Consider the following 26740-nt stretch of genomic DNA (forward strand, 5'->3'; position numbering starts at 1 on the left):
TAAAGCACAAAACTGAGAGCAAGGTACATTGTGGTCAGGGCCTAGGCAAGGAATACAGTACGAATGAAAATCTTTGTGAGGTATTTGTTTTCCACAAGAGATGCAATTATTAACTTTTACTGACATCGGTAAGGGGCAAGAAAAAGTTTCCCCAACGGGATACTTAGCATTAGTTGAAGACTTCGGTTCTGAAACTTGAAAATTAAAATTTCAGGAGTTGGACGACCGGCACCTGTGAACTGCTTCTGCTTTGGGCACCGCACGGCAAGAAAGACTGATGTAATGGTGTCGGCTGCATGTTTTATACCCCTGACAACCTGACGTCATGAAAGAAGGGACTGCAACCGAGGCAGGACCCAAAACTTTGTTAATCAGGCCGAATGAGGGCTACTGCAAGCAGATAACCCAAATGTGATGACTGCAACAGTGAAACATGAAGAACATCTACCTTTGAGCAAGTGAACAGACATTAGAAACATTTTTTGAAGGAAACACCACTGTAGCAAGTGGTGCAGCTAAAGCAGGATCCTGCCTCTTAAGAAATTAATACTTCCTGCATTTCCTTTTAGTAGTAAGAAGTCTTCCAGTCTGAAGAGAAGAATAATGAGAAATACAGCCTGAAGAGTGAATGGATTAGTATTCAGAATGACACGTGAAGTAAACCTACGTCTTCACAATGCCTGCAAGGCCTTCCAGAGTGTTTTCCTAGATGCTTTGTTAAAACCCAAATCAATTGAACAATGGGGCATGTGCATTTACAAAGGCAAGACAAAAACTCTGTGTACCCATTACCTTTTGAAAGTGCTTGACCAAACTCAAACATACTATACAGTGAAGTGGCCATTGTAAGATGGGTGGAGACGGCTTAGGTCAAACAACACAGATGTAGAAAAGGAAATTATGAACATGAAGCTCAAAGAGCTAGAGTAACAACTGCATTATGGGAAAGGAAGCGTGCCTTGCAGCCTCAAAGTTTCATCTGCCAAGCAAGCTTAATGTTTCTGGCATTAGTCCTAATGCTTAATAAGAATAGACCTCTTCTAATCAAACCTTTGATATTTTTTAATATATATATTTATTACATTACTTTGCAGATGAACATGAGAAAGCACGCTTCCCAAGGCGACCTAAGGCATGGGATGCCTTATTAGGTGGCTGGACCTCAGGGCTCTCAGTGTAAGTGTGTGTGTGTGCATGTGTGTGTAAGGGGTGGCTTTTATTTACTTTTTTTATTTATTTTTTTAAACAAATGCAGCCATTATGCAGCCTACTTTCAGGGCAGAAGCAAGAGCAGTCCACTCCTTTGGAGGCTGGAGAATCCTGCCTGGCATCTGGTATGGGAGCCACTGCATTCTGGTTCTTCTAAGATGTTTCTGCCATCAACTGAACCATTTTGCCAGATAGTGGGACCAACCAAGGGTATGACATGGATGAAGGAAGAGCCTCCTTCAGGATAAAATTTAATAAATGGGGGGGATATGTATATCTCCCAAATATGCAACAAAGTCTAGAAGATTTAAGATATTTCCCTGGAAGTGTTTGCATGGGTATTTTTATACCCCAAATAGACTCCAAAGACTTTTTCCTAGGTGGACAGCAAATGTTGGAGGTGTGATGGGCAAGAAAGAGGTAGCTGTGAACATACTTCTTGGGAGTGTAATGAGCTGGAAGACTTTAGGGATTCCCTGCAGACCACTCTGTCGCAGATGCTGGGTGAGCAGATTGGACTGACTGGGGAGATGATTTTTTGAGTTATGCTACAGAATCAGAATTGCCTAGACATAGTAAAGCCTTGCTGTGCCTAATTATGGCGGCTGCCAAAAAAGCAATTACTAGAAAATGGAAATCAAAGTCTAGACCAACTTTACTAGAAGTAGTGGATATAGTAACAGAGAAAAAACAACTGGAATTGGGATCTTTAGAAAAGGGAAAGAGCAACTACATAGTTGTGTACACTTACCATAAATGTACATGTTTGAGTGCATTCACTGCTGCAGTCATCACATTTGGGTTATCCCTGCCAGGGTAAGCCCTCAGTCAGCCTGAATACCGGAGGCTTAGTATTTCTGCATTGGTTGCCACCGCTCCAGGACTGATGTCAGGTTGTCAGTGTTGTAAATTAAGGCAGCCAACGTCATTAAATCAGTTTTTCTTGCCCTGTCAGAAGCCCCCAAGAGTAAGCTAGGTTATGGTGGAAGAACACCACCAGTAGAAAATAAATACCAAAAAATCCTTGTAAGGATAGAGAGAGAGAGAGACAAGGGAGATGGAGGGAGGGAAACCAGGACTGCAGCAGTGAATACACTCGAACATCTACATTTATGGTAAGTGTACACAACTGTACTATGTACTTCGTGTTTTACTGTTGCAGTCATCACATTTGGGTTGATTCCCAAAGTTGAATAAAAGGGTGGAGGCGGTCAAGAAGACTGGAGGCTGGCTAGGATGCCCTGCAAGACTGCTGTGGCAAAGCCTGCCCTAGATTTGGAGAAGACAGGCAGGTGGTAAATGCTTGGTGAAGATATGAACAGATATCCATGTTGCAGCCTCCAGGATGTCCCTAGTGGGGACCCCTCTGAGAAAAGCTGCAATGGTGGAGATTGCTCTGGTAGAATGTGTCCTGACCCCCTTGCGGGTTAGGTTTCCCATGCTGCTTGTAGCAAAACTGGATGCAGTGTACTATCCATTTGGAGATGGTTTGTTTGGATATGGCCTTGCCCTCTGCTCCTGCAGAAAAGCTGACTAACAATTGATCAGTCTTCCTAAATGATTTAGTCCTGTCTAGGTAGAATCTGAGCTGTCTGTGCACATCTAGAGAGTGCAGAATCCTTTCCCCCCTTGTTTTGTGGGTTAGGGAAAAAGGTGGGCAAATGAATGGATTGGTTGAGAGCCACACTGGTCACCACTTTTGGCACGAAGGATGGGTTAGTCCAGAGGGAAACCCTGTCAGCGTGGAAAATAATGAAGGGCTCTACAGCCATTAGTGCTTGTAGCTCGGATACTCTTCTAGCTGAAGTGATGGCCAGAAGCAAGGCTGTCTTCCAAGAGAGGAACTTTAACTCTGCGGACACTGCTGGTTCAAAGGGGAGGCAGGGTGAGCTTTTCCAAAACAAAGTTAAGGTCCCAAGCTGGGGTAGGTTCTCTTCTCGGTGGCCTTAAGTTGTTAGCCCCGCTTAGGAATTGTTTGATGAGAGGGTAGGAGAAAAGAGGTGGCTCTGTGCTGAAATGAGCAGAGATGGCAGAGGCATGAATTTTAATGGAAGAGAAGGATAGACCCCTGTGTAGTAGGTCAGCCAGGTAATCCAGGATGAGAGGTAGGGAGGGCTGTGCAGTTCCAGCTCCCTTAGCCTGGATCCACATGCAAAAGCTTTTCCACTTGTCAGCATAAGACTTTCTAGTGCTAGGGCGTCTGGCCTCAAGTATAATATCTAGAACTTGTTTGCTTAGATTGGCAATTTGTGCAGTGGTCAGGGAGTAAGCCAGGCTGCCAGATTGAGGGTCTGCAATTGGGGATGCATGAATTCTCCATTCCTCTGGGTCAGGAGTGTTGGGATCTGAGGGAGATGCCATGGTGGAAGTGGTGACAGGCTGCGCAGCAGAGGGTACCAGTGCTGGTGTGGCTAGTCTGGGGCAATCAGGATTGTCCTCGGTTTTTCCTCCCTTATTTTGAGCAGTACCCTTGTAATGAGTGGTAGAGGGGGGAATGCATAGACCGAGATGTTGACCCACAGGAAGGATAAAGCATCCACTTTTCAGGCCTTGCTGTGAGGTTCCCTGGTGCAGAATTTGCTGAGCTGATGGTTGGAGTGGGAAGCAAAGAGGTCGACTATCAGGGTGCCCCATTTCTGGGTAACAAGGGTGATGGTTCTTTGGCCTAGCTGCCACTTGTGTGGGTCCAGAAGATTTCTGCTTAAGTTGTCTGCCAGAGAGTTTAGAGAGAGCCTGGCAGGAATTGTGCTAACAGGTGTAGTTGCATAGCTGAGGCCGTGTGCCAAAGTGTCATGGCGAGCCTGCACAGAGGGTACGAGCGAGTCCCTCCCTGCTTGTTGATATACCACATCATAGTGGTGGTGTCTGTTTTGTTCAGTAGAGGCCCCGGGGAGAGTAGGAGGTCTGAAGGCTGTCAGAGCTTGCTGAACAGCTAACATCTCTTTTAGGTTGGTGTGCAGATGTATTTGATTTGGGCTACACTGGCCTTGAATGCACCTGCTGTCCAGGTATGCACCCCAGGCATAGTCTGATGCATCTGTGGTGAGGATCTGGGTGGCGTAGGGTTGTGAGAAGGCTAGTCCCTTGTTGTGGCTGCATGCTGCTGCCCACCAAAGGAAATCTGTCCTTAAACAAGGTATCATTGGTAAAAGAGTTTCCAGGTCTTGGGAGTGTTGACACCAAAGGCTTTTTAGGTACCACTGTAGTTTCCTCATATACAGTCTGGCATATGGAATGAGTAGAATGCAAGAAGCCATGAACCCCAGAGCTTGCAGAATTTGGGGTCTGGTGGCTAGCTGAGAAAAGTAGGTTGCCAGGTAGGCTTGTTTTTCCGGTGTAAGGAATGCCATCTGGGATGCTGTGTCCAGGCTTGCTCCCAAGAATACAATTTTTTGCGTGGGTATTAATTTGGATTTCTTTTAGTTGATAGTATACCCCAGGGAGGTCAGTAGGTCCTTTACAAAAGGTCAGGTGCTTTAGCAGCTTTTCCTGACTGTCTGCCTGAATCGGCAGTCGTCTAACTATGGGTAAATTTGAATATTTCTTTGTCTGCAAAAAACAATGGAGGGAGCCAGGCACTTTGTGAAAACTCTGGGAGCAGTGGATAAGCCAAAGGGAAGTGCAGAGAACTGAAAGTGCAGTGATCCTGCCCTGAAACGGAGATATTTCCTGCAAGATTCCCTGACTGGGATGTGTAGGTAGGCCTCTTTTAGGTCTATGGTGGCTAACCAAGCATCCTTGGAGAGCATAGGTAGAAGTTGCTGGAGGGTGAGCATTTTGAATTTTGGTATCACCAGGAAAGTGTTTAGAATGGATAGATTGAGGATGGGGTGCCAGGTGCCGTCTTTTCTGGGTACCAGGAAGAGTCTGGAGTAGAAACCTTGGCTTACCTGTTCTGCAGGAACATGCTCTATTGTCCTCATCGAGAGCAGGGAAAGGACTTGCTTTTTGGCCTCTGCCCACTGGTTTGGGGGAAGATCTGGGAACCCTTTAGGGGTTGGTAGAGTGTGGAAATAAAATTTGTATCCCTGGGACATTCTGTTGAGGACCCAGCAGTCATTGGTAAAGGTGGCCCAGGTGCTTGCGAGGAAGGAGAGTTTTCCTCCTAGGGGCAAGAGCAAGGGGGCAGAGGGACGGGTGGAAGTGTAAAGTCATTGTGAGTTCTTATGAGGGGGTGGCTTAGCACTCCCTGGTTTTGAAGAGGAGGAACTCCACTGCTTAGATCTCTGCATTCCCTGGGGCTGCTGTCTGGGGGGCCTGCTTCCCCAGGGTCTGGGCTGAGCTGACCTGGAGGGGCAAGAGGACCAGTGCTTGGAGGGGCAATGCCTACTGAACCTCGGTGGCTGGACCTGCAAGAAGTCTTTAACTGTCTGCATAGATTTAACTTTTTCTTCCATCTTTTTTAAGACCTCCTCTGCCTTGGTGCCAAATAAGTTGTCTTTGTGCAGTGGTGTGTCCAATAATTTGGATTTGACATGGTCTGGCAAGGGCTGTTCCTTTAGCCAAGCATGCCTTCTAAGGACAGAACCAGTGACTGTTGCCCTGCAAGATGCTTCTAGGGCATCAAAACCACATTGTAAGGTGTGCTTAGTTACTTGACTTGCAGAATCCATTAACTCTTGTAACTCTATTTTCTGCACAAGCAGGAAAAGAAGACATTTTTTAATTGAAGAATTCCATGGTATGTTGCTGATATTTCAGCATATGGAACTGACAATTTAGTGCTCCAATAGCAAGAGTAGCAGAGGTGTATACTTTTTTACCCCATCTGGCTAATGCTAGGGAATTCCTATTGGAGTGGGTGGGATTCTTAGCAGAAGTTGCTTTAATTCCTTTAGGTCCTTCAGAGATAACCTCAGGGTCAGCAGTAGGGTGTTGAATAGAAATTTGTGAGAGTCAGGGACTCTGCAGTACCCATCTGGTTTCCTGGGAGCAGGAGGGATAGTGTCAGGAGTCAAACTGGATTCCATAAAAACATCATCCACAACATCCAGGACAGCAGGAATGGACAGAGGTCTGTGTTGTGGAAGATCTAAGAATTCCCTGAGTCTCTTTTTTGACTGAGAGCATTCCTGACATTCCCATTGGAAATGTTCCCTTAAGGTATGTAGGGTTTTCCCAAAGGAAAAGTTCTCAGGTGAAGAGGCAGAACGGCTGGATTCCTCTGCATCAGAATCCTCATAAGCTGAGAGGGGTTGCATATCTTCATATTCAGATACATCAGAGTCATCGGACTCCTGTTCAGATAAAACTACTGGGGACAAATCTCTCTTTTGGTAAGGGTATCCTGGCTTCCCCCGATAAGCATTATAAGGTCTTCCGCCATTTTAAGCATCTGAGACCGAGGTAAGGAAGCAGGTGCCTGAGATTGGGTCGTCAGTTTCTTGGGTTTGGTTCATACCCTGGGCCTTAGAAACTCGATAGTTTTCAAAAGAACGGTAGATGCAAAATAAGTAGTCGGTCTGTGTTGAGAATCGGTAGTGCGAAGTACTTCCTCAGAAGCCGGTGCCTGCTCAGCATCTCCAGACTCATCCAAGGTAGAGACATGCGCAGGATCCTTAGTCGATGAAGAGTCTCACGGCATACCGGACTCCGAAAGGGTCTTGGTAACGGCCTGCGAATCCACAAAAGCAGGCATCAGGGCAAAAGCACCTCACTGAGGACCAGAGAACTGACGACTAGCTTAACGGAAGTGCCGTTGGCAGTTTTGGACCTGTGTGGTCTGTCTCTGTCTTTATCTTTATGTTTTTTCAGAAGATCTGCTGTCTGATGGCTTACTGAAGCCATATCGGAATTAGAGGACTGACAGCGAAAATATCTAGCTACAATAAGGGCCCGATGTATAGTTCTGGTGTTGAACAAAGCACAAAAGCAACAGTGGGGGACGTCGTGGTCTGGGCCTAAGCAAGTGACGCAGTAAGAATGAAACTCTCGGTGTGATATTTGCTTTCCACAGGCGAGACAATTGTTAACTTTTTCTGACATCGGTTAGAGCAAGAAAAAGGATCCCCAGCGGAGTATTTAGCTTTAGAAGACTTCAACGTCAATTCGGAAATGAAAACTCTGGTAGTGGCCAACCGGCACTCGTGTGAACTGCTTCTGCTTTGGGCTCCTCGGCAAGAAAGAATGATGAAATGGCATCGGCTGCCACAATTTACAACACTGATGACTTGACGTCAGTCCTCGAGTGATGGCAAACAACGCAGAAATACTAAGCCTCTGGTATTCGGGCCGACTGAGGGCTACCCTGGCAGGGATAACCCAAATGTGATGACTGCAGCAGTGAAACATGAACATATAGGAATTCTGGGAACAATATATGCAGAGCAGGAATGAGGTTTAACAGGCAGGATTTGAATGAGCCATATAATGTTTAACTGACAATGACTGGATGGTTTATAAGTGATGTATAACATTTCCAACTACAGTTGTTTCAATAGTGTTTGTGATGTAAATTGTTTGCAGCTAAAGTGGTATCATTTTGTATGCTTTTCATTTATATAAATGTAAGATTGCCTTTGTCAAATGTGAAAATTTAATAAAGATGTTGGGGGGGGGGGGCGATTTGATAAACGGAGATTTACAGATCCACTCTGCCTTGATCTAGATCATTTAAAATATGCCCCAAATTTGGGATTCCATGGAGGAAGTGTTGAAGATTCAGATTTTTTTTCTTTATTCCCAAATGGGGTACGTACTCTTCCTAGCTTGCCTTGGAAAGGGAGTCCAATCAGAAGGAAGCTGCATGTTCACATATCTCCAATTCTGAAACACAATTCCCAGTCCATACATGCTGTCAGCAGGGATGGGCGGATGACTATCATAAGCATCAACGGAGGTCTAATGGAATCTTTGGTGATTCTTCGTGTCAAAAGAGGCACAGGCAGGGAATCCCACATAGCTGGTGTGGGTACTGACATAAATTCCAACTGTTTTGCAGTCAAGACTGATCGAACAAGTCTAGACCCTGAATGCCAATACCTTCCATCAGCATCAAAACTGATACCAAGGGTATCAATATCAAATGCCGAAAAGTCAAGCCTGTCAATGGAATAGTCTTGCCTAACATGACCAAGACTGACCCTAGACCTGAGAGACTGACACTTGATTGATAATGTTGAAGTGCTCTTCAGCAACAAGACACTGTCAACTCCAGAGCCAAGGATCCGGTCAGGATGGTTAAGGCTGGCAGCTGTAATCCCAAGGTCAGGACTGCATGCAGCTCAAAAGGTTTGTCAATGTTGACCCTGACATCAAGAGTTTGACTGCCAGCCAAGTCAGAACTAGGACCTGTAAGGGTGCTGGTGAAGAAAACCTGGGTATAGCAGCTGAAAAAAAAAAAAAAGTGTGGACAGAAGGAGCTCTACTCGCCTCAATGTTAGCAGGGAGAAAGACTATGATTACAAACTGCTGCACAGACAAAAAGGCCTGCCACATTTTGTTACAATCAAGGTCTAGGGCGATGAAATTTGTAGACTGGCTGATCCCACCAAATGGGTTCCAGGTGTCTGTAACTCTGGTTTTGAAGCTCCTGACACAGCACTGTTGGGTTTAGTCAAAGGAGGCTCTTTTAAAATGGAAAGCCCAGCGTGGGGGCAGAGACCTCTAGATGCAGATTTTTAAGGGACAAAGAAGGCTCCAACTCTAAGGAAGAAGGCTTCATTCTGTGTTCAGAAAGTTTGGGAGTTACAATGGAGTAGAAAAAGCAGTGGAAGCTCTGCAAATCTCATGAACCACAGCTGATTTGAGGTTCTCACGCTAAAGGCAACTGCACCCATTATTTATTTTTGAGAGTTTAAAGTAGGTGCAGATTTCATAAGTCTCTGAAATCGGCTTCTCCTGAACACTTCAAGCATTTAGTATGCCTGTCTTGGGGGAATCTCTGCTCCACATTTACATGTTTTCGATTTCTTGGAATTCTTCTGCTTGATGACAAAAAAAAGTTGGCAGTGACATTGCCATAGTAAAGTAAAATGTGGGCAGTAACAGGGAAAAAAAGCAGCAGAACAAAGCAGTAACAGTATAACCTGGATACTAAAAACTATAAAACAGCAAGATGAAGCAGAGCCAAGAGAAGGGGGATGGGAAGTAGAAACAGTTCACCAAATCTAACAACCTATCAGAGAATGGAAAAAAATCAGTCAATGAAACAGCAGTAAGTATCAAAGAATGCATACAAATATCTCAAAATCCAAATGAGTCTGGGGCCATTTTAAAGAGGTGAGTGAAGTGCAGCTTAAGAGGTCTGGAGAACAAATGTTCATAGTAAAGTTTTGTGGGCAAAAGGGGAGAGGCCTCATAGCTTACAGATATTTCATCATTTGGGTTAAGGTCTAATGGCATTAATCCTAAGGTTGAAGAGGAGAGAACTGCAATCTCAGATTTATGATTTATTATTCTACAGACCCTCCACCAAACCAATGCCACATGCAGTCTGCTGTTTGTCACTCCCTCAGTCAAGAAACTATAACAAATTAACCTTTTCTGTAACTTAAACCACGTTTTGTAATTGCAAACAGATGACAAGCATGCCACCTCTACGAATTCAATTTTTATCACAGTCTAATCTGTTAATAATGCAAAATAAATTAATATAATTAAAAATACTATACCTTGCTATACTTGGTACACATCTAGCCATGTCCTTGCTGGACCACAGAGGAAAAAATTATGCATATGCAACAAAACTTTACTTAGTATCTTGGTTGTGGAGGCAGTGGGACATTTAAATCAGCTGACATCCACTTTTTTCACTGAAATGTTATATGCATCACCTGAGCAGAAAATGCAGAGTATATACATTTCATTACTTCAGTTGTTATATTTTGCAGAACGGCCTCTCAAACTGTAATCCGTCTGCAGATGTTTAGTGATATTATTATTACAATTTTTGAGTTAATCTTCTTCTGTGTTCCCAGTGAAAATGGACATTGCTAACAGCGCTAATAATGTCAACAAAAAGTAAGTAAATAAAATAAATCAATAGTGAACTGAAAGCAGTTCATCTTTTACTGATCTGAAACTTAAGAGTGAAAAAGGTCATGAAGACAGAGTTTGGGGAGTTGTGTACTGTGTCACATTCTGTGGTGATCCCTCAAGAACCATATTATGGACTAAGGGCATGGTGATCATTTTTGTCATTATGAAGATTGCAGAAAGTATTAGGATATCATTTTCTATGCTTAATTTGACTTGGAACCAAGGTCAAACATTAAAAGTTTACAAACAATTATATGTAGAATCCTGAACTGTGAAACTGGTGGCTTCACAGCATCCTTACCTATGAACACTTTTCATATCTTTATACTTGATGTCTGTAGGACAGTCTGGAATTGTGGACATTCATCATGGAGTGTGGGATAGTTCTTAGACGAGCAATTATATGGATCCTGCCATCTGATGAACATGACTGGTCTTTAGAGACACAGCCCATTTACTTTAAGATCATAGATTGATAACTCACGTTATCAGGAAAGCTTCTTAAATTTGGTAACATAAAGCAGAAGGATAACCCCAAAAATGTGAAAAGAACGTTCCTGAGAAAACACATTTCACTTACTCTACTAACAAATGCTTTTCATAAATATTCTTGTTGAATGCAGGCCTTAGATTCCACCAAAAATAAATAAATAAATAAATAATCACGTTTACTTTAACTAGGATATGCTGGAAAGCATTACCATATTTAATGAATGTGTGGAGAATTCTGGTCACAGAACCTCCTTCCAGAAGTAACATCTTCAAGATCTAGCTGGTATGCCTTATGAGAATTGTTACTAGGCTAGCTATTTCTTCCTTTTCTGTCTCTTGCACACACTAACCTGCAGTTCAAAGTAAGGCATTGCACATATTACTCACTGCATAAGGTTTTCTGCCTACCTTATCCACCCACACAAGTCTTATTGACGTCCTTTACTTACTCTCTTCTAGATACCCACTTTTACTTATGACCCACTCTATGCAGCCCTCTCATACCTTTTAACTCCCCATTAAACCTTCTTCTTTCTCTCTCTCTCTCACACACACATACACTCACCTCACCAAACTTACTCTGCTATGCTTTGCTATCTTTCAACTCAAAATCCCTGTATATACTTAACTGCCATTCTACTGTATTTTACAAACTACTCTTCTATCCTACACCTCAGTATCCTTGCATCTACGTACTCTCCTTCTACTGTTCCTCACAAACTACTCCTAACATTCTTTTTACCCCACCTATAGCAGCCAAGTCAGTCATCTACGAGCACTGGACATAAGTCAGCAAAGAGCACTGGACATACGTCTAAACCTAAAAGGCAATGTAAATAATGTACCTTGTACTGTATGAGGTCTAGTTATTTGCTGTTGGTTGTTCACATATATGTACTCTTGTTGAATATTTAAAACCTTTATCCAGGTCTGCGCCATGTGTTATGCAAACAAGGTATTGCTGTACTGTACTAGCTCTAATTATTCGCTGCTAATGTTCAGTTTATGTTATTTTTTTCCCTTCTGGTTTTAACAGTTAAGACTACCTAATTATTCCTGTAATGTATTTTTTGTTCTCTATTAACTGGCAGCTATTAGTAATTTTCTTATAAGATTTGTACCCCCCCTCTCTTTCTATAACCTTTTGTAAATTAAAGTACTAGGTGTGGAGTTTGCCTCCCTTGTTTTCTGCTGAAAAGGTGCCTTGTGCCCAGCCAGACTACCTTGGTAAGCAAATGTTAAACAAATCTCACAGAGAACACAAGTCTTACCTTAAATATGTCAAAAAAACTCCTTAAATCAGAGGCGAGTGCATATGTTTTCAGTAATGCATGATACGTAACTAGGTTTAGCTGAATATTCTTTTCTTGTAGCTCATGGTGCAGTTTTTTTGCTTGTTGTAGACCAGACTCTCTCCACGGAGACTCTGCACAGGCATTGAATAAAGCTGTGTAAGTGGCTTCAGTAGGCTGTATACCACGTTTCTTCATCTGTATCTCAGGTTTAGGAGCAAGGAGAATAAATAATAAAGAAAGATCACAGTTTTATTCCTTTTATTAGGCTATTTGCTCTCCAGCTATTTACAATAAAAAAGTCAGGATGCATAAAAAAAAATTAGTAGATACATTTTAAATTGATGACTTTAATAATTTGTATTTGGTTAATGACCTTTTAATTCTGTTGGCTTTGCAGATCAAAGTTTCAAACTAAAGACCCTTCTGCTCATCGCCATCATATATACAGTTAAGTAAATGGTAAACATCTGAAATATCAGAGCCCACTACAGCAAGTCCCAAAACACAGAATGAATGGCCAAAAAACGGACTTACATACGCTAAGTCTGAGATGGTAATTTCCTGGAATATTCCCTTTTCTCCAAGATATGGTGATCTCGGAGGTGGTAAATTTCCTGGGCTTGCAGCCTTTTTTCTGACTTGTTAGCACTTGGCATTTGGAATGCTTGACATTTCAATAGGGAGCCAAATAAATTAACAACTAAGAAAAGAGAATCTTCATTACTGTATGAGAAATATCTTAAGAAGTAAGACAAGGTATTTTGTGCAGCCATGAAATGTTTTTGCATAATAAAAGTACTGTTGTGAAAGGTTCACACCCTTGTACTAAATCTTCAGGGAAAGGCCACTTCAACAGTAAATCATAACATCTGGGTTTGCCCACTTTCTGTATCCCTTGTCCTGGTCATACTTTTTCCAGCTGTCCCTTTTTACTGAGAGATTCATGCCACCCCAACCCAGGATGCCCACAATCCAGAAACAGTAAGGAGGGGTGTAGCAGAGGAGGATGGTAGGAGGCAACAAGAATCTACTCAAACATCTAATACTATGGCTACTTGCAGAAATAATACTATGCTCTTCATTAGATCACTGTTGCAACAGACAAAAATATGAATGAAGTGCAGAGCTTAAGGATGACAGGAAGGTGACCTGAAAAGATATACTGGGTTGCAGAATGGCCATAGCAAACCCTGCTCTAGTGTTGAGTCAATGTCAAGTTGGTAATGCTTTGATAATGTGTGAACAGACATCTAAGTCGCTGCTTCCAAAATGGCTTGGGTGCTCTCCCCTTAAGGAAAGGCACATCTGTGGCTGTGCCCATGGCACTGTGAGCTTTGACCATGCCTTCCAGGTATCTACCTTTGGATAAGTAGCAAAACTGCACAAAAAGTGGCAGCCATTTACATACCAATATGCATAGAAAGTGGGTCTCCCTGTTTTCTCGTGCCTTTAGTCTTGTGTATAATATTTTTTCTTCTTTAGTCTTCCTTAGTCTTGCACAGACAATGCAAACTCTCTGTGCATATCTAAGGAATGCCAAAAAAATTTGTTTTGTAAGTTGGGAAAGAAAAACACAAATAACTGGATAGTCTAAGAACTTTGTCATAACTTTGGGCATGAAAGAAGGACTGGCTCTCAGGCTCACACTATCCTACGAAAGACCAGAAAGTGTTAATTGCACAGTAGTGCTTGAAGTTCTGATACTTTCCTGGCTAAAATAACAGCATCAAGCAGAAACGGTTCTTGAAGTCCAAACCTTCATGTGAGCTGTGGCTGCTAGCTCAAAAGGGAGTCTGGTAAGCTTTTCCAAAACAAAATTTAAGTCTCAGGGGAATGCTACTCTTTCTTGGTAGTCTTAGATTTTGCACTTGTTTAAGGGGCTGCTTTACTGTGTTCAAAAGAGCCAGTGGAAGATCTAGTCGCAAATGGATTGAAACAGCTAAAAAGTGGAAAGAAGTGTATGCTAGTCTTATACCAAATAACTCACAGGGATCTTGAAGGATCTGGGATAATAGTGCAGTGCTAGGGTCCTGCCTTCTTTCCTGACAGCAGCTGGAAAACTGCTTACATTTGGATGTATACAATTTCCTAGTGGTGGGCTTTCTAGCCTCCCTCTTAATATTTGGCACATCCTCATTAGACTGGTATCTGAAAGACGATAGGACTAGATTGTCCAAGCTGTGAGCTGCATTATCTCCAAAGTGAGGTGCAGGAGGAACTCTATTCTGTTTCAGCAGGTTCTCTGTCATGGGAACCACCTGATGTTTCATCCCCTGGTCTCTTCCATAAGAAAGCACAATAATTGGCTTAGACAGCACTAGTCCTCTTGTCAGCAACATTTCTCTCTCTCAGTAGGAGTTTTGGTTTATCCTGCCTCATGTTTTGAATCACCTTGAGTAGTAAGGGGATTGGAGGAAAGGTGCATGGAATCAGATCTACCTACTTGAATAACAAGGTATCTATTGTACAAACCAATGTACACATGGTGGTCTTGAGCAAAAGCTTTTTTTTAAGTTATCATTTGTTTGGCGAAGCAAACAGGTCTATCTGTGGGACACTCTACCAGTGCACAACTTACAGGAGGACCTCCTTTTGCAGCATACGTTCATGAAGGACTGCCTTTAATCTGCTTAATTGGTCCAACACTGCATTTGTTCGGATGGTATGTACACTTCTCCGAGTGACACCTTTTGTTGCAAGGCTGGGTCCCAAGTAGTCATTGCTAATCTGTAAATGATGTAGGACCTAGTCCCAGCCTGCTTGCTGATGTACCACATTACAGTTCTGCTGTATTACTACTTGTAAGGCATCCTCTGCCCATATGACTAAATACTTTGACAGCTTGAATCAATTCCAACATTTCTTCCATAATAATTTTTTTTTTCGCTGCAGTATTCCATACCCCCCTGGACCCTTAGGTTCTGTGTGAATGCCATCCTCCCCGCACCAGGTCTAAAGTTTCTGTTGCAAGGGTTTGGTTGGGAAGTCCACAAGAAGGATACCTCAGGTTCAGAATCCTCTGTTCAGCCCAGCAGTCCAGTTTCCTGGAAATGCATGAAGAAAGGGAATCTGCTTTTCCGGTGACCAAGAGTGTTGGCTCTGTGTGGACTTCAGGTACAGGTGGAGCTTCCTCATATACAGTCTGGCAAGGACTCATTAGTATGGTTGAGGCCATATAACCCAGGGCTCCAATATACTTTCTGGCTGTGGCTCTCTTCTGCCTTGAAGGAGGTATTTTTGCTGATGTTTTACTTTGATGGAAGAAATACCTTTTGTTCGTTGGTATCCAAAAGTGAATTCAGGAAGGTTGCATTGCTGGAGGGTGATAAATTGGTCTTCTTGTATTTCATTAAAAAATGTGCTAATCATAAAGAACAAAAAGACATGGTAAAGTCCCAAGGCTATCACATATATATCACAGTTCTACTACCCAATGTCCATCTTCAGCGTTTCATCACAACTCACACAGTTGCTCTAAAGGACTCTGCATTACTGCTCTTCAACTAAATCCCCACATGCCAATACAATTATTCTTATTAATCTTTCCCAAAAGGACACAATATTTCATCCATCAACAACATTCCCCAAAACTCAAATGCCTTCAGTAGCATCCATGTTTGTGTCTTCATTTTCTTTTTGCACTTTTATATCTTGAAGCACAGCTGATCCATAGCCTATCATAGTATGATGCAGTAAACAGTCTGCTTCAGCAGTTGCTCCGTCCCTAATCTCTCTCTCTCTCTCACTCCTAGATCAGCAAGCAATAAATTTTAACTCGGCAATATTTGGAATGTTCTTCTGCTTCCATTTTCTGATTATGATTTTTTTTTCTTTTTTTTGCCATTGACATAACTACCCTCACCATCTTCTGGCACTACCTGAGACTGCCAACTCCCTAGTCCAAAAAATGTAGCCCTTTTGATACTGAATATCTCCCACTCATCTCATTATTAAGTCCCTGGACCTGGCTCAGGAACTCACTCAATCTCTCATATTCCCAAAATATGAGTCCACATACCCAGTTCTCCTTTTCACTCCAACAAGAGAGAGAGCACCAGGCTACATCGTCAATACCCTCTGGGGTTATGTAAAAATAACTGTACAAACACTTCCATGCGAGTATCCAAAGACACCCAGCCTTGGTTGAATACCTTGACAAAAGAATAAATGGAGTCCACGCCTGTAAACTAACTGTACATCAACTTCCTTAGCCTACACGGCTCTCAACTTTCCAGTTAGTTCTTCCCTTAAATCAATTAAGTTTTTATGAGCCATTGACATATACGTTCTAGTGAGTCCCCTTCCCCCAACTTCTTAGCTCTATGAACATTTCAACCACGCTAGGCATTTGAGCCTACTCCCCTTTTCCCTACTGGGTCCTCCTCCACAGTTCAGCCATCCTATATATTCCCATCTCAATCCTTCTGGAGCAAATATTCATCACTTATTTCATTCCAAGTCTTTAGCCTTCTTTCCTGCAATAACTGCTGCCATGTTTTAAATCTACTTTGCCTCTTACTCCACCTCTAGGCAAGTGTCTGACCAGTCTTGTTTGTTTGAGTACCCCTATTGGTAAGACTTCTGTTTTTCACTCCTTTAATACCCCCTTCTCAATCAGTCATTTTACAAACTTTTGCAGTGCCTCTAGCAAAGGAGACTCCTCTACAGTCATCGGACTTTATAGCAACAATTCCACAACATTCTTCCCCTCCTCCACTCCCTGTCCCTCATCACAAATCATCCTTTTCCATATAGACTCATACTGGGGCTGTACACACCTAAAGATTAAAGCTAATGTTGATGCCTGCATATGTTTCTTGATGTCTGACATGCCCAACCTTCCCTTTTGCTTAGGTGCTATATTTTCCCAGGTGACTCTAGGTTTTACCATCTCACCATAGAAACTTTGCCAGGATTTGTTTAAGTCTCTTGAAATACACAGTCAAATGGTGCCACTAGAATACCTGCCCAAAATATCATAATATACTAGTTGATGTAACAGAATTGTAGGACTGGCACTCTTTTCTTGATCTAGGTTCAAATGGAATACTGGCTAACTATCTAACATTTTCTGTTACCTTTGCAAGCATCAGCTCAGTTCATGATTTAATCCAAATCCTCAAACATTTACTGGTTATTTCCCATAAATTATTAGATGGTCCCTCGTCTCAAAGTTAAGAATCAATGCCTGGAATTTCCCTCTACTGATTTTATAATCTGTCTTCTTACCAAAGTCTTCCAGAATTTCCCATAATTTTACTAGAACTTCATTTGGATGCATTAGTATCACCAAAACATCACCTGCAAATAAAGATATGATCCTCTGCTGCCTCATCCACAGATACCCGCTCATCCCAGATTCCCTTATACATAATGTAAATGGCTCCAAATACATGGCAAAAGGCAGACATGTCTCTGATAACCTCAGTCTTACCTTCACTCTTGCCATGACACCTATACAGCATCGTTTCTGGATACCTAAGACATCCTTCTGGAAGCCCCAGTCCTCCAACAATATAAATAAGTAACTTTAATTGACTTGGAGAAATGCCTTCTCTGCATCTATAGACAGTATCAACATTAAGCCCTGCCCTTTGACTTGTGCATCCTGCATCAAGGTTTGCAAACTACAGTCTCAAGCCCTTCTCCCTGCAACAAAACTACACTGGTCTGGATGTACAATGTGTGGCACCTCTGCCCCTATTTGCTTAGCTAAAGCCAAAGCCATCATAACAAGTTTAAAATCATACAAGACATCTATAAAAAATGGTTGCACTGTGTCCTTAACTTCCTTCAATTACCATTACTACCTTTTCTTTCCATGTCTCTGGGGAGAGGAGGATCCACATCATTCCCTTCTAGATTTCCCCTAGTTCTCCAGAGACTTGTATCCTCAATCCCTCTTTCTCGCTTTTAGTCAAGCTGGTCAATTCAATTCCTTTATCCTAATATACCTTCTCCACTTCGGCCTCCTCTAGTTCCTCTATGGCAACATAAAATTTCCTATAATAATCTGCATACACTTGGAGCACTTCACAAAGATTATTTCACCTGTCCATTTTCTCCTTCCCAGCATCTGAAAACGTACCTCTCCACCTCCTCTTGTCTTAATGTAATAGCCAAGCTCGTCACCTTTGATAATTTAATAAACAAAAATCTCATCAATATTCTCTTTAGTTAGTAACCTTCTATCTGAAAGCTGATTTCCCTTTTCTCTATCCCTCTCCACTTCTAGTGGAGACCCACAATTCCTTCAATTCCCTCAATATTTCCTCCCTCCTTTGTTTAGCCTTTCCTGGCTTTACATTTGTAAATTTTAATACTGCCTCTAATTTGCTTTTTACATGCATCTCAACTTACCATGTATCCATTTGATCTATCATTTCAGTATGTACTTGTATTACACACAACATATAATCCAGATTCTACAAGAGGTACTTCAGGAATCTCCAGTGTCTAGTTAGCTCTGGCTGTGAACCTAATTATATCTCTAGAGTTACTAATGCATTATCCAGTAATAAAAGTGGATCTATCTTGGCCCACCCTTCAGTGCCTTCCGGTGCTCAATAATCAATATATCCTCCATTTATTCTAGACCATTTATTAAACCTAGGGGAAAGTAGATGTAATCCTGCCCCCCCTACTTTCTTGCTGCATTGAGCCACTTATCACACCAACCCATCTCCTTTGTACACTTCTCCAAAAATTTACCCTATTTCAGCACTCTGTCTCCAAGGTCCCTCTATCAACTTCCAACTTGCTGGTCACCAAATTTTAGTCACACAGTATTAGACTCCTTCACTCCTGAAATTCCTCTATCTTATCCAAGACTATTCTAATCACCATTACGCCATTTTCTTATTTTTAATTAATTTATTTATTTTAACCACTATGCCAGTCTTGGGAGGATTATAGATAACCACACGTGATCTTCACCCCCTGTGAACATACCTTTAACATTTATCACCCCCACTCGTCCTGTAACTTGCATGCCACTGCAAACAACAAACTCTGAGCAAAAACTGCTAGTCCTCTCCTTCAACCCTCACCTGTGCTCCTCAAAACTTTGCAACTCTCCTTGGCCAATTACACATGCTCCTTCACGTGCGTCTCTGCCAAGGACACTATATCCACCCTCCCCCCCAACAAAATGAAGAATCCTTTATCTTCCAATCAGGTTTGTCAGGCCATTTATATTCCAAAATCCTACCCTAACATTCAGGCTTGTGTCATTCCCATCATAGTTAACGGACATGTGTTTACCATGTCACTTTTATCCCCCTACCTTCCTGCTTATCTCCTCTTTTCATGCCCACCCGTATCTTAAATTGTACTGTGTTTGACTCTTTCTCACCACTTATCCTGTCTTGAACTTTACACATCCACTAACCCCCTCCTACCCACATAACTCACATCCAAAAACAACTATGTACATTTTACTATCCTATGTTCCCAATGACAGAAATTATTTTACATTGTACTCCCCATAAACTACATACATTGCCTTATGTTCCATCACCAAGGTTGGAGCTTGTTGCACTACTTCATTGCTCCCCATCCACCTTGCATACTCTCTTTCAAGGGCTGTTTCACCTCTTATTTCCAGCCAAGTTGTTGTCAAGGAAACCTCATGTCTCTCCTCAGCAGCATGAGCTCATCTTTTCTATTTTTTATCCCACTCGTTTTTTACTGGTCTAAACATTAGACTTTCCTCTTTGTGTTCCTCTCACTGCAACAGTTACAAAGTAATTTCTACTCACTTGTTTTAACACCAGTGAAAATGCCTCTTTAGTCCTTTCACAGAGGAGGAAAGGAGATAGGACAGCTTATTCAAAGTACCACCATAGCAAAAAAGTTTGGACATTTGATGATTGAGAGTAAACCCCATGCTCTACAAAGTGTTGTGACCTGTGCAAAGTCCCTTTTTATTTCTCCTGACATTCCCACTGGATCAGGCATTCATCCAGACAAGGGGAGATGTGAATGCCCTTGGTTCTGCTGAAAGTAAATCAATGGAGCTAGTGACTTGGTAAATACCTATCAAGCAGTGGCCAAACCAAAGGACAAGGAATCAAACTGTTATAAGCCTTGTGCCTGTAATCTAAGAAAACACATGAAGAGAATGTGAAGGTATGCATCTTTTATATGCAGGGTGACCCACAGGGCATAGGGAGACAAGACGCAACAGCTACTGAATGGTCAGCATTACAAATCTTGAAACTTTTAGAAAATTAATGAGTTTTGTGAGGTCTAGAATGGAATTCCAGGTTCACTTTTTATTGGGAACTATGAAAAGTCTGAAGTAGAAGTCTTTGCTTCATTGTGAGTGAGGAACAGATTCTATTACACCTTGTGCCAAGAGATCTACGATAATAAGGCATGCCAGATGCTGTTGGTCATATGTATGGCATCCTTTGCATACCAAATGTGGGATCCCCTCTCACTGAAGTTTGTATCCTTCTGCAATTATCTGGAGAATGCATCTGTCTTCTGAGATGCTGTTTTAGACTGGATGGCACTGAGATATCTTTCCTGCACTCTTAGTGGAGGATCTGGGGTTTGGGTCTTGGAGGGGGGGGGGGACTACATGCACTCATAGCTGTTCTCGGATGGTGGAAGTCCCTTGCCTATCGCTGGACCTCCCTTATCTTCTAGTGAAGAAAAAGGCAGACTGGTTCCAACACAGCACTCTTTAATAGCAACACAACAAGGTAAGCGCTTTCATGGATTACATCCACTTCCTCAGACCAAAATATTAAAACTCAAGTCACATCTTTAAACATTCTAGCAGCCAATGAGGCACACTAATCACTGAACCAATTTAACACATTCATTACCTTGTCTAAGCAGTGAAGAAACTAACATCAGTGTGTAAATCAACAACACTATAAAACATACATTGCAGCTCAAAAATTGCTAAGTAAATAATTAAAACTGACTCTGGTCTATCACATAAACATAAATATAAATTCTAAAATGTATCAACATCTAAATAAAACTAATATATATATAAAAATGAAAGAAATGAATTGAAACGCATGAATAGCATTGAAATACGACCAGCTGACAAAGGGGATGGGATTGCCATACTTGATAGAGATGTGTACATTGGATGCATGTTGGATCTGTTAAGTGACTTGAACACCTACTCTCCTATCACAGGTACCATGTTGAAAGGGATTATTGATAGAATACAGTTTTATGTGTTTGATCTGCTTATGACGGGGCTAATCTCTGAACAACTGTTTGAATATTTCAAAGTAGATCATCCAGTACTACCCGTTGTTTATGGCCTTCCGAAGATACATAAGAATTTACACCATCCATCTATGCGTCCTATAGTGTCCAGCAGTGGCTGGGCAACAAAGCCACTTTCTATCCTTGTTGAAAAAAAATCTCTGGATTGTGCTAGACAGTTGTCACACTGTGCTTAGTGATACTAAAGTTTTTTTGCAAGAGCTGAATAATCAGTTACATGTTTTATCTGGTCATTGCTTTTTTGTCACACTTGATGTAGCCTCTCCATTCACTGTTATCCCCAATAGTTGGGGGATTGAGAATATTAGAGAAATATTATGTGCCAATGTATTTATTACTAGCAAAGTTGAACTCATTTGTACTCTCTTAAAGATTATTCTTGAGAATAATGTTTTTATTTTCAATGACTCCCATTATATACAGAAGGTTGGCGTGGCTATGGGCACTGCTTGTGCCAATAGCTATGCCAACCTAACACTTGTGAATTGGGAGACTAAGTTTGCTCTCTCCAATAATAGATTTTGTAGTTCGATAAAATGGTTCAAACATTGTGTCGATGATATTTTTTGCTATGGCAAGATACAGAAGAGGAGTTAGTACAATTTTTACAGTACCTCAATGGATTGAATGACTTTTTAAGATTTACGTATACATATTCATCAGAAGAGATTGATTTTTTAGATGTGAAAGTGAGTAAAAATGCCCTGTCATCTGTTTCCACTACTATATATAGGAAGGACGTTAGGAGGAACAATATACTCCACAACAGCGGAATGCATCCCAGTCACACAAAATTTAATGTTTTAAAAGCGCAGATTTATTGCATGATGCATCTCCATAGTGATGATACACAGCTAACTCTTGCACTAACCAAATTGAAAGAGGAATTTATTAAGAGGGGATATAATCCCACTGCCATTGACTCTCAGATTAGTGCAGCTTGGGTGGAGAGAAATAGAAGATGTAGACCCTATTTTGAGAATGTTCCCCCAAATGTTGGTAGAGCTGTTGATTCTCCATCGAATATTATCACCAGTAGCATTGTAGGGGTTAGGATGCCACTACCTTTTGCTAGCAAATTGTGCATGGTATGTGATGTTATTAAGAACAATTGGGATATTCTTTTGACTGATCCTGGACTCAAAGATGTTACAGGTCGCCAACCCTGTTTTACTTTCAGGAATAACAAATCTCTTAAGTACCATATGTTACAAATCCAAGGGTAGACAGAATGCTGTACAATATGACAGAATGGGTATGTATCCATGCAGGACATGTATGGCTTGTGTGTGTATACATGGGGGGGGGGCACTTTTGTACATCCACAATTAGGCTTTGAGATTAGCACCACTTTATATGCTGATTGCCATACCAAGCACGTTGTATTTTTTTTTGTTTCTGTACTATCTGTTTTTCATTCTATACAGGAAAAACAAATAGAGCCTTCAAGGAGAGAATTTTAGAACACTTAAGAGATATTAGGAATGCTAAGGAAACAAGTGCGTTGGCCATGCATGTTGCGAAAGAAGGCACTGCACATAAGTTTAACAGAAGTGGATTATACGTTATCAAGCTGACAAACCACCGGGTCTCAATAGTAAGGTGTCTCTCTCAAGCCCTTTTTAAAAACTAGAGCACTGAAACACTGACCAAGTAATACCAGGCTTATGTCCTTGGTTTCTTTTATATATATCTTTGCTATGGTTTTTATTTTACATGTCCACAAGATTGACCAGTTTTATATACATATTTTAGACCGTATTTTATTATATGTATGTATATATATATATATATATCTATATATATATATTAGTATATTTAAATGTTGATACATTTTAGAATTTATATTTATGTTTATGTGATAGACCAGAGTCACTTTTAATTATTTACTTAGCAATTTTTGAGCTGCAATGTATGTTTTATAGTGTTGCTGATTTACACACTGATGTTAGTTTCTTCACTGCTTAGACAAGGCAATGAATGTGTTAAATTGGTTCAGTGATTAGTGTGCCTCATTGGCTGCTAGAATGTTTAAAGATGTGACTTGAGTTTTAATATTTTGGTCTGAGGAAGCAGATGTAATCCGTGAAAGCGCTTACCTTGTTGTGTTGCTATTAAAGAGTGCTGTGTTGGAACCAGTCTGCCTTTTTCTTCACTATTTTGCTGTTTGCTACATTGGTTCCTTTATCGGTTCAGAGGTTTGTTCTGACTTTACTCCCTTATCTTCTCCGTGCTATTTCTTTTTAAATTGCCATTTTCAACATTTTGATGACTTACTCTTTTTTTACGTGCAATGGAAGGGCCCTGGTTTAAATGGGTAGTTCCTGTTACACTAGCAAGGGTGGCTGGAAAAGTTATTTTACACTCTGCATAACCTTCCACCTTTACTTTGTTTTTTAAGATTTCATTTTTGGGATCCCAAAGAGTAGTCCCTTGAGTAAGGGGGTAATAAGAGCTACTTTCACATCTGCTGGCAGGGGGTGATGCCACAGCTAGTCATGCCTCCTAATCACAGACCCTTTGGCTACTGCCTCCCCCTCATGATGCATCTACAATATAATGACCTAACTGAGTGAACTCCCAAAGATGTGCTCTCGTTCTCAGGCTAGCATCACACATCACCACAATTCTCATAGATGGTCAAGGATGAAAGTTCATCATGTTCCTTGCAATTAGCAGTCTTAAAGGAATGGGTGGTGTGGTAGCTGTATTCAATTATTCATCCTGTAAATGTTTTTTCTTAATGAGATCTTTGTGGGAGATTCCGGGGGTTGGGTGGTGTCCTTAGCATTAGTGTTGTAACCCAAAGGGTAAGACATCTGTGAAAAATAATCCAAATCTTCCTCATCACCTTCCTGCAAGTTCTCTTCCTTAGCAGAAAAGTGGTCCCTCTTTCTTTTTGGTGGTTCGGGGGGGGGGGGGGGCTCCAGACAGGGAGAGTTCAAAATCTGACTGCAGATTCTGAATGGATTTCTGCAGGCTCTGGGCCAGAATGAATGACTGCACAGAAAAAAAGCTAGGGAATAAGGGGTGCAGATGGAGAAGACCCACCTGATATTTGACATGCAAATGCTGGTTAGGAGATACTGAAATGTATTTCATCATCTTTTGGACTTCTTGTGAGGGAAGTCTATTTTGGAAGTCTTAGGTCACTAAAATGGAAAGCTGAACTTTCAAGCCATGTTCTGCGAAACTCTTGCACTAAAATAGTTGAGATCATATTATTCTCTTCATAAATAACAAATCAGACTTTCACAGCTGGTGGCTGACCTAAGCATCTGAGGAAGCCCCTCTCCAACTTTGTTTTGTCCTGTCAGACAAGAAATACACTGTTCTCAAGCATGTTGGCCTCCAAAGGGGCAAAGTCAAAGGTCAGTAGATGTTCAGTCCAAGGGCAGCTAAAATCTCCTCACTGGAATTGGCATCTTCAGGGTGAGCTTGGGTGTTGGACACACAGCCAACGTCTTCTGCATCCTTGTCTGCCTTCTTTTATGCATTTCTGTTTTTGAAGGAATGTCAGAAGCTGAAGATGACAGTGGATGCTATAGTGAACCATGTAAACGTCTCAAATCTCTTCAAGGCAGTGGTGCTGCATAATGCAAACCCCTGACACAAAACAACCCTGAACGTTGAGATTTGTTCCTAGATAAAAACACATCTGCTGTAATAATCTTTATGGGGAATCTGCTGACAACTGATGCATCTGCCCTTTTTCATTCCAATGATGAGGCTGAACTAGTAAACGTAACACCAAAAACCATAGCCTACGCAAAAAAATATTCAAATGGATTTCCCCAATAGGGTACTTATCTGGCTCTAGAAGGAGGCTGAAGCATGCAGAGAAGCTGGTCACTTTTCTCAGTGCAAGAAAACAACTCAAATATACTGCTTTGGCAAGAAAGGTCTAAAATGATGCAGACAGACACCAGACTTATGCTGAGGGAGTCCTGACATCTCATGGAGAGGATTCCAAACTCTGAAACATAGAGGGGCACCTGTGGCTAATTCACCATAGTTATGACTACTGTAATAGTGATCCAATAAAGAACACAAACATAGCATGCAAATGTAGAGGTCCAAGGAAGTGAATGGAAAGGACTCATCTGTTGTAGATATGTTAGATTATCATGAAAGTGAATATTTACAATCTATATTAAAAGAAAGGCTTAAAGACAGTGTCCACTGGGAGTACAAATTTATCTTAAATGACTCAGTTTCTTAAGATTTATTAAAAAGTTGCTATTGAAATATTTTTGGAACTAAAGTGAAATGTAAGGAATTAAATTCAGGTGAAACAGTTTTGCGAAACACTGACTCTGGTAATAATGAAAATTTAGACATTAGCCTTTATGATTTTGCATTTTGTTTTTGCGGGGAAGGAACATGAACTGTACCACCACCTACAACCATTTCCTGTTGTTACAGTTCATGTTTGCCAATGGTAGGTTACACAGCAATTTAAACAGATCAGTCAGCGCATTATTGTATGAGAAGCAGACATGGCTGGAACTGTAGGGCTAATGCATAGAGGTCACTACAGTGAAATTTGTTAGCCATTTATTTATTGTTAAAGTCAGGAGACAAGTTACTGCCCAAGTCACCCAGGCAAGAGTATTACCTAGAATTATTACAACCACTGAAAAGAGGAAAGTATCTATTTTTTTCTGTCATATCAAGATGTGGAAAATTTTATAGGTATAGTACCTAGGGAATCCTTATTTTTATATTACCCAAAGATTCAGTCACACAAATGTTTCAGCATAAGAGCTCTATTTATCCCTGTCAGGAATCTATAAGATTTCATGTTAAAACTTTTGTATGTCAGTTGGTCATCTTTAATATAGATTTTGTATGTCATTAATATGGACAGTGCTAATTTACTGAAGGACATTATCCAGTTGTGATTGATATTATTGGACTAATACTGATGTCTGCTCATTGTGTGCATCTAAAGATGTACCAAAGTATAGCTGCAGGTAGGGTTTTTTAGGTGATGGCCCACATAATAATTTTATACTGAATTTGCTTTATTTTTTGTTTGACACGACTGCTTGCAAGTTGAATACACCTTATTTACAAAAGGTGAGGGCTGCTATGGGTGTTCAGTTTGTTCAGAATTATGCTAACTTACTTATGGGCCATTTTAAAACAAAAATATTTATGTAGCATGTTTTTTTTTTTACAACGTTACTTTTATGCTCAGTTTATGACTTGTTATATATTTGCCTTGACAACCTTGAAAATATTTACATTTCTTTAGTGTGCTGTAGTTTAATGATTAAAGTTTCAAATTCACCAAAAAGGTTAGCAATAATGCAATAAAAAAGTTTGGATGTATGCCTTAATGGTCAAGTTTAGAATACACTGAGTAATAAAAAAACAGCTGTTTGCACATTTCTTTTGGCAGAAAGCCTGCATCTCCTCCACTTAGTAGATAACTTTTTTTTTTAAATTAGGGCAAAGTAAGGAGCACAAAACGCTGCAAGGAAAAATTGATTATAACAATT

General features: G+C 41.1%; 1 protein-coding gene across 4 annotated transcripts in view; it reads right to left on the reverse strand.

The window, feature by feature from the left end:
- The window catches only part of PTCD1 (pentatricopeptide repeat domain 1), a 465981-nt gene that overhangs the window by 293176 nt on the left and 146065 nt on the right, over nucleotides 1-26740 (reverse strand). For all 4 annotated transcript variants that reach the window (XM_044089358.1, XM_044089361.1, XM_044089359.1 and 1 more), the window contains exon 4: nucleotides 11952-12170. In XM_044089358.1, the coding sequence (XP_043945293.1) occupies nucleotides 11952-12170 (219 nt within the window). The remainder of the gene's footprint in view (nucleotides 1-11951; nucleotides 12171-26740) is intronic.

Source organism: Protopterus annectens, chromosome 12.part0 (assembly GCF_019279795.1).
Source record: "Protopterus annectens isolate FY-2018-M chromosome 12.part0, PAN1.0, whole genome shotgun sequence".
Lineage (NCBI taxonomy): Eukaryota > Metazoa > Chordata > Ceratodontiformes > Protopteridae > Protopterus > Protopterus annectens.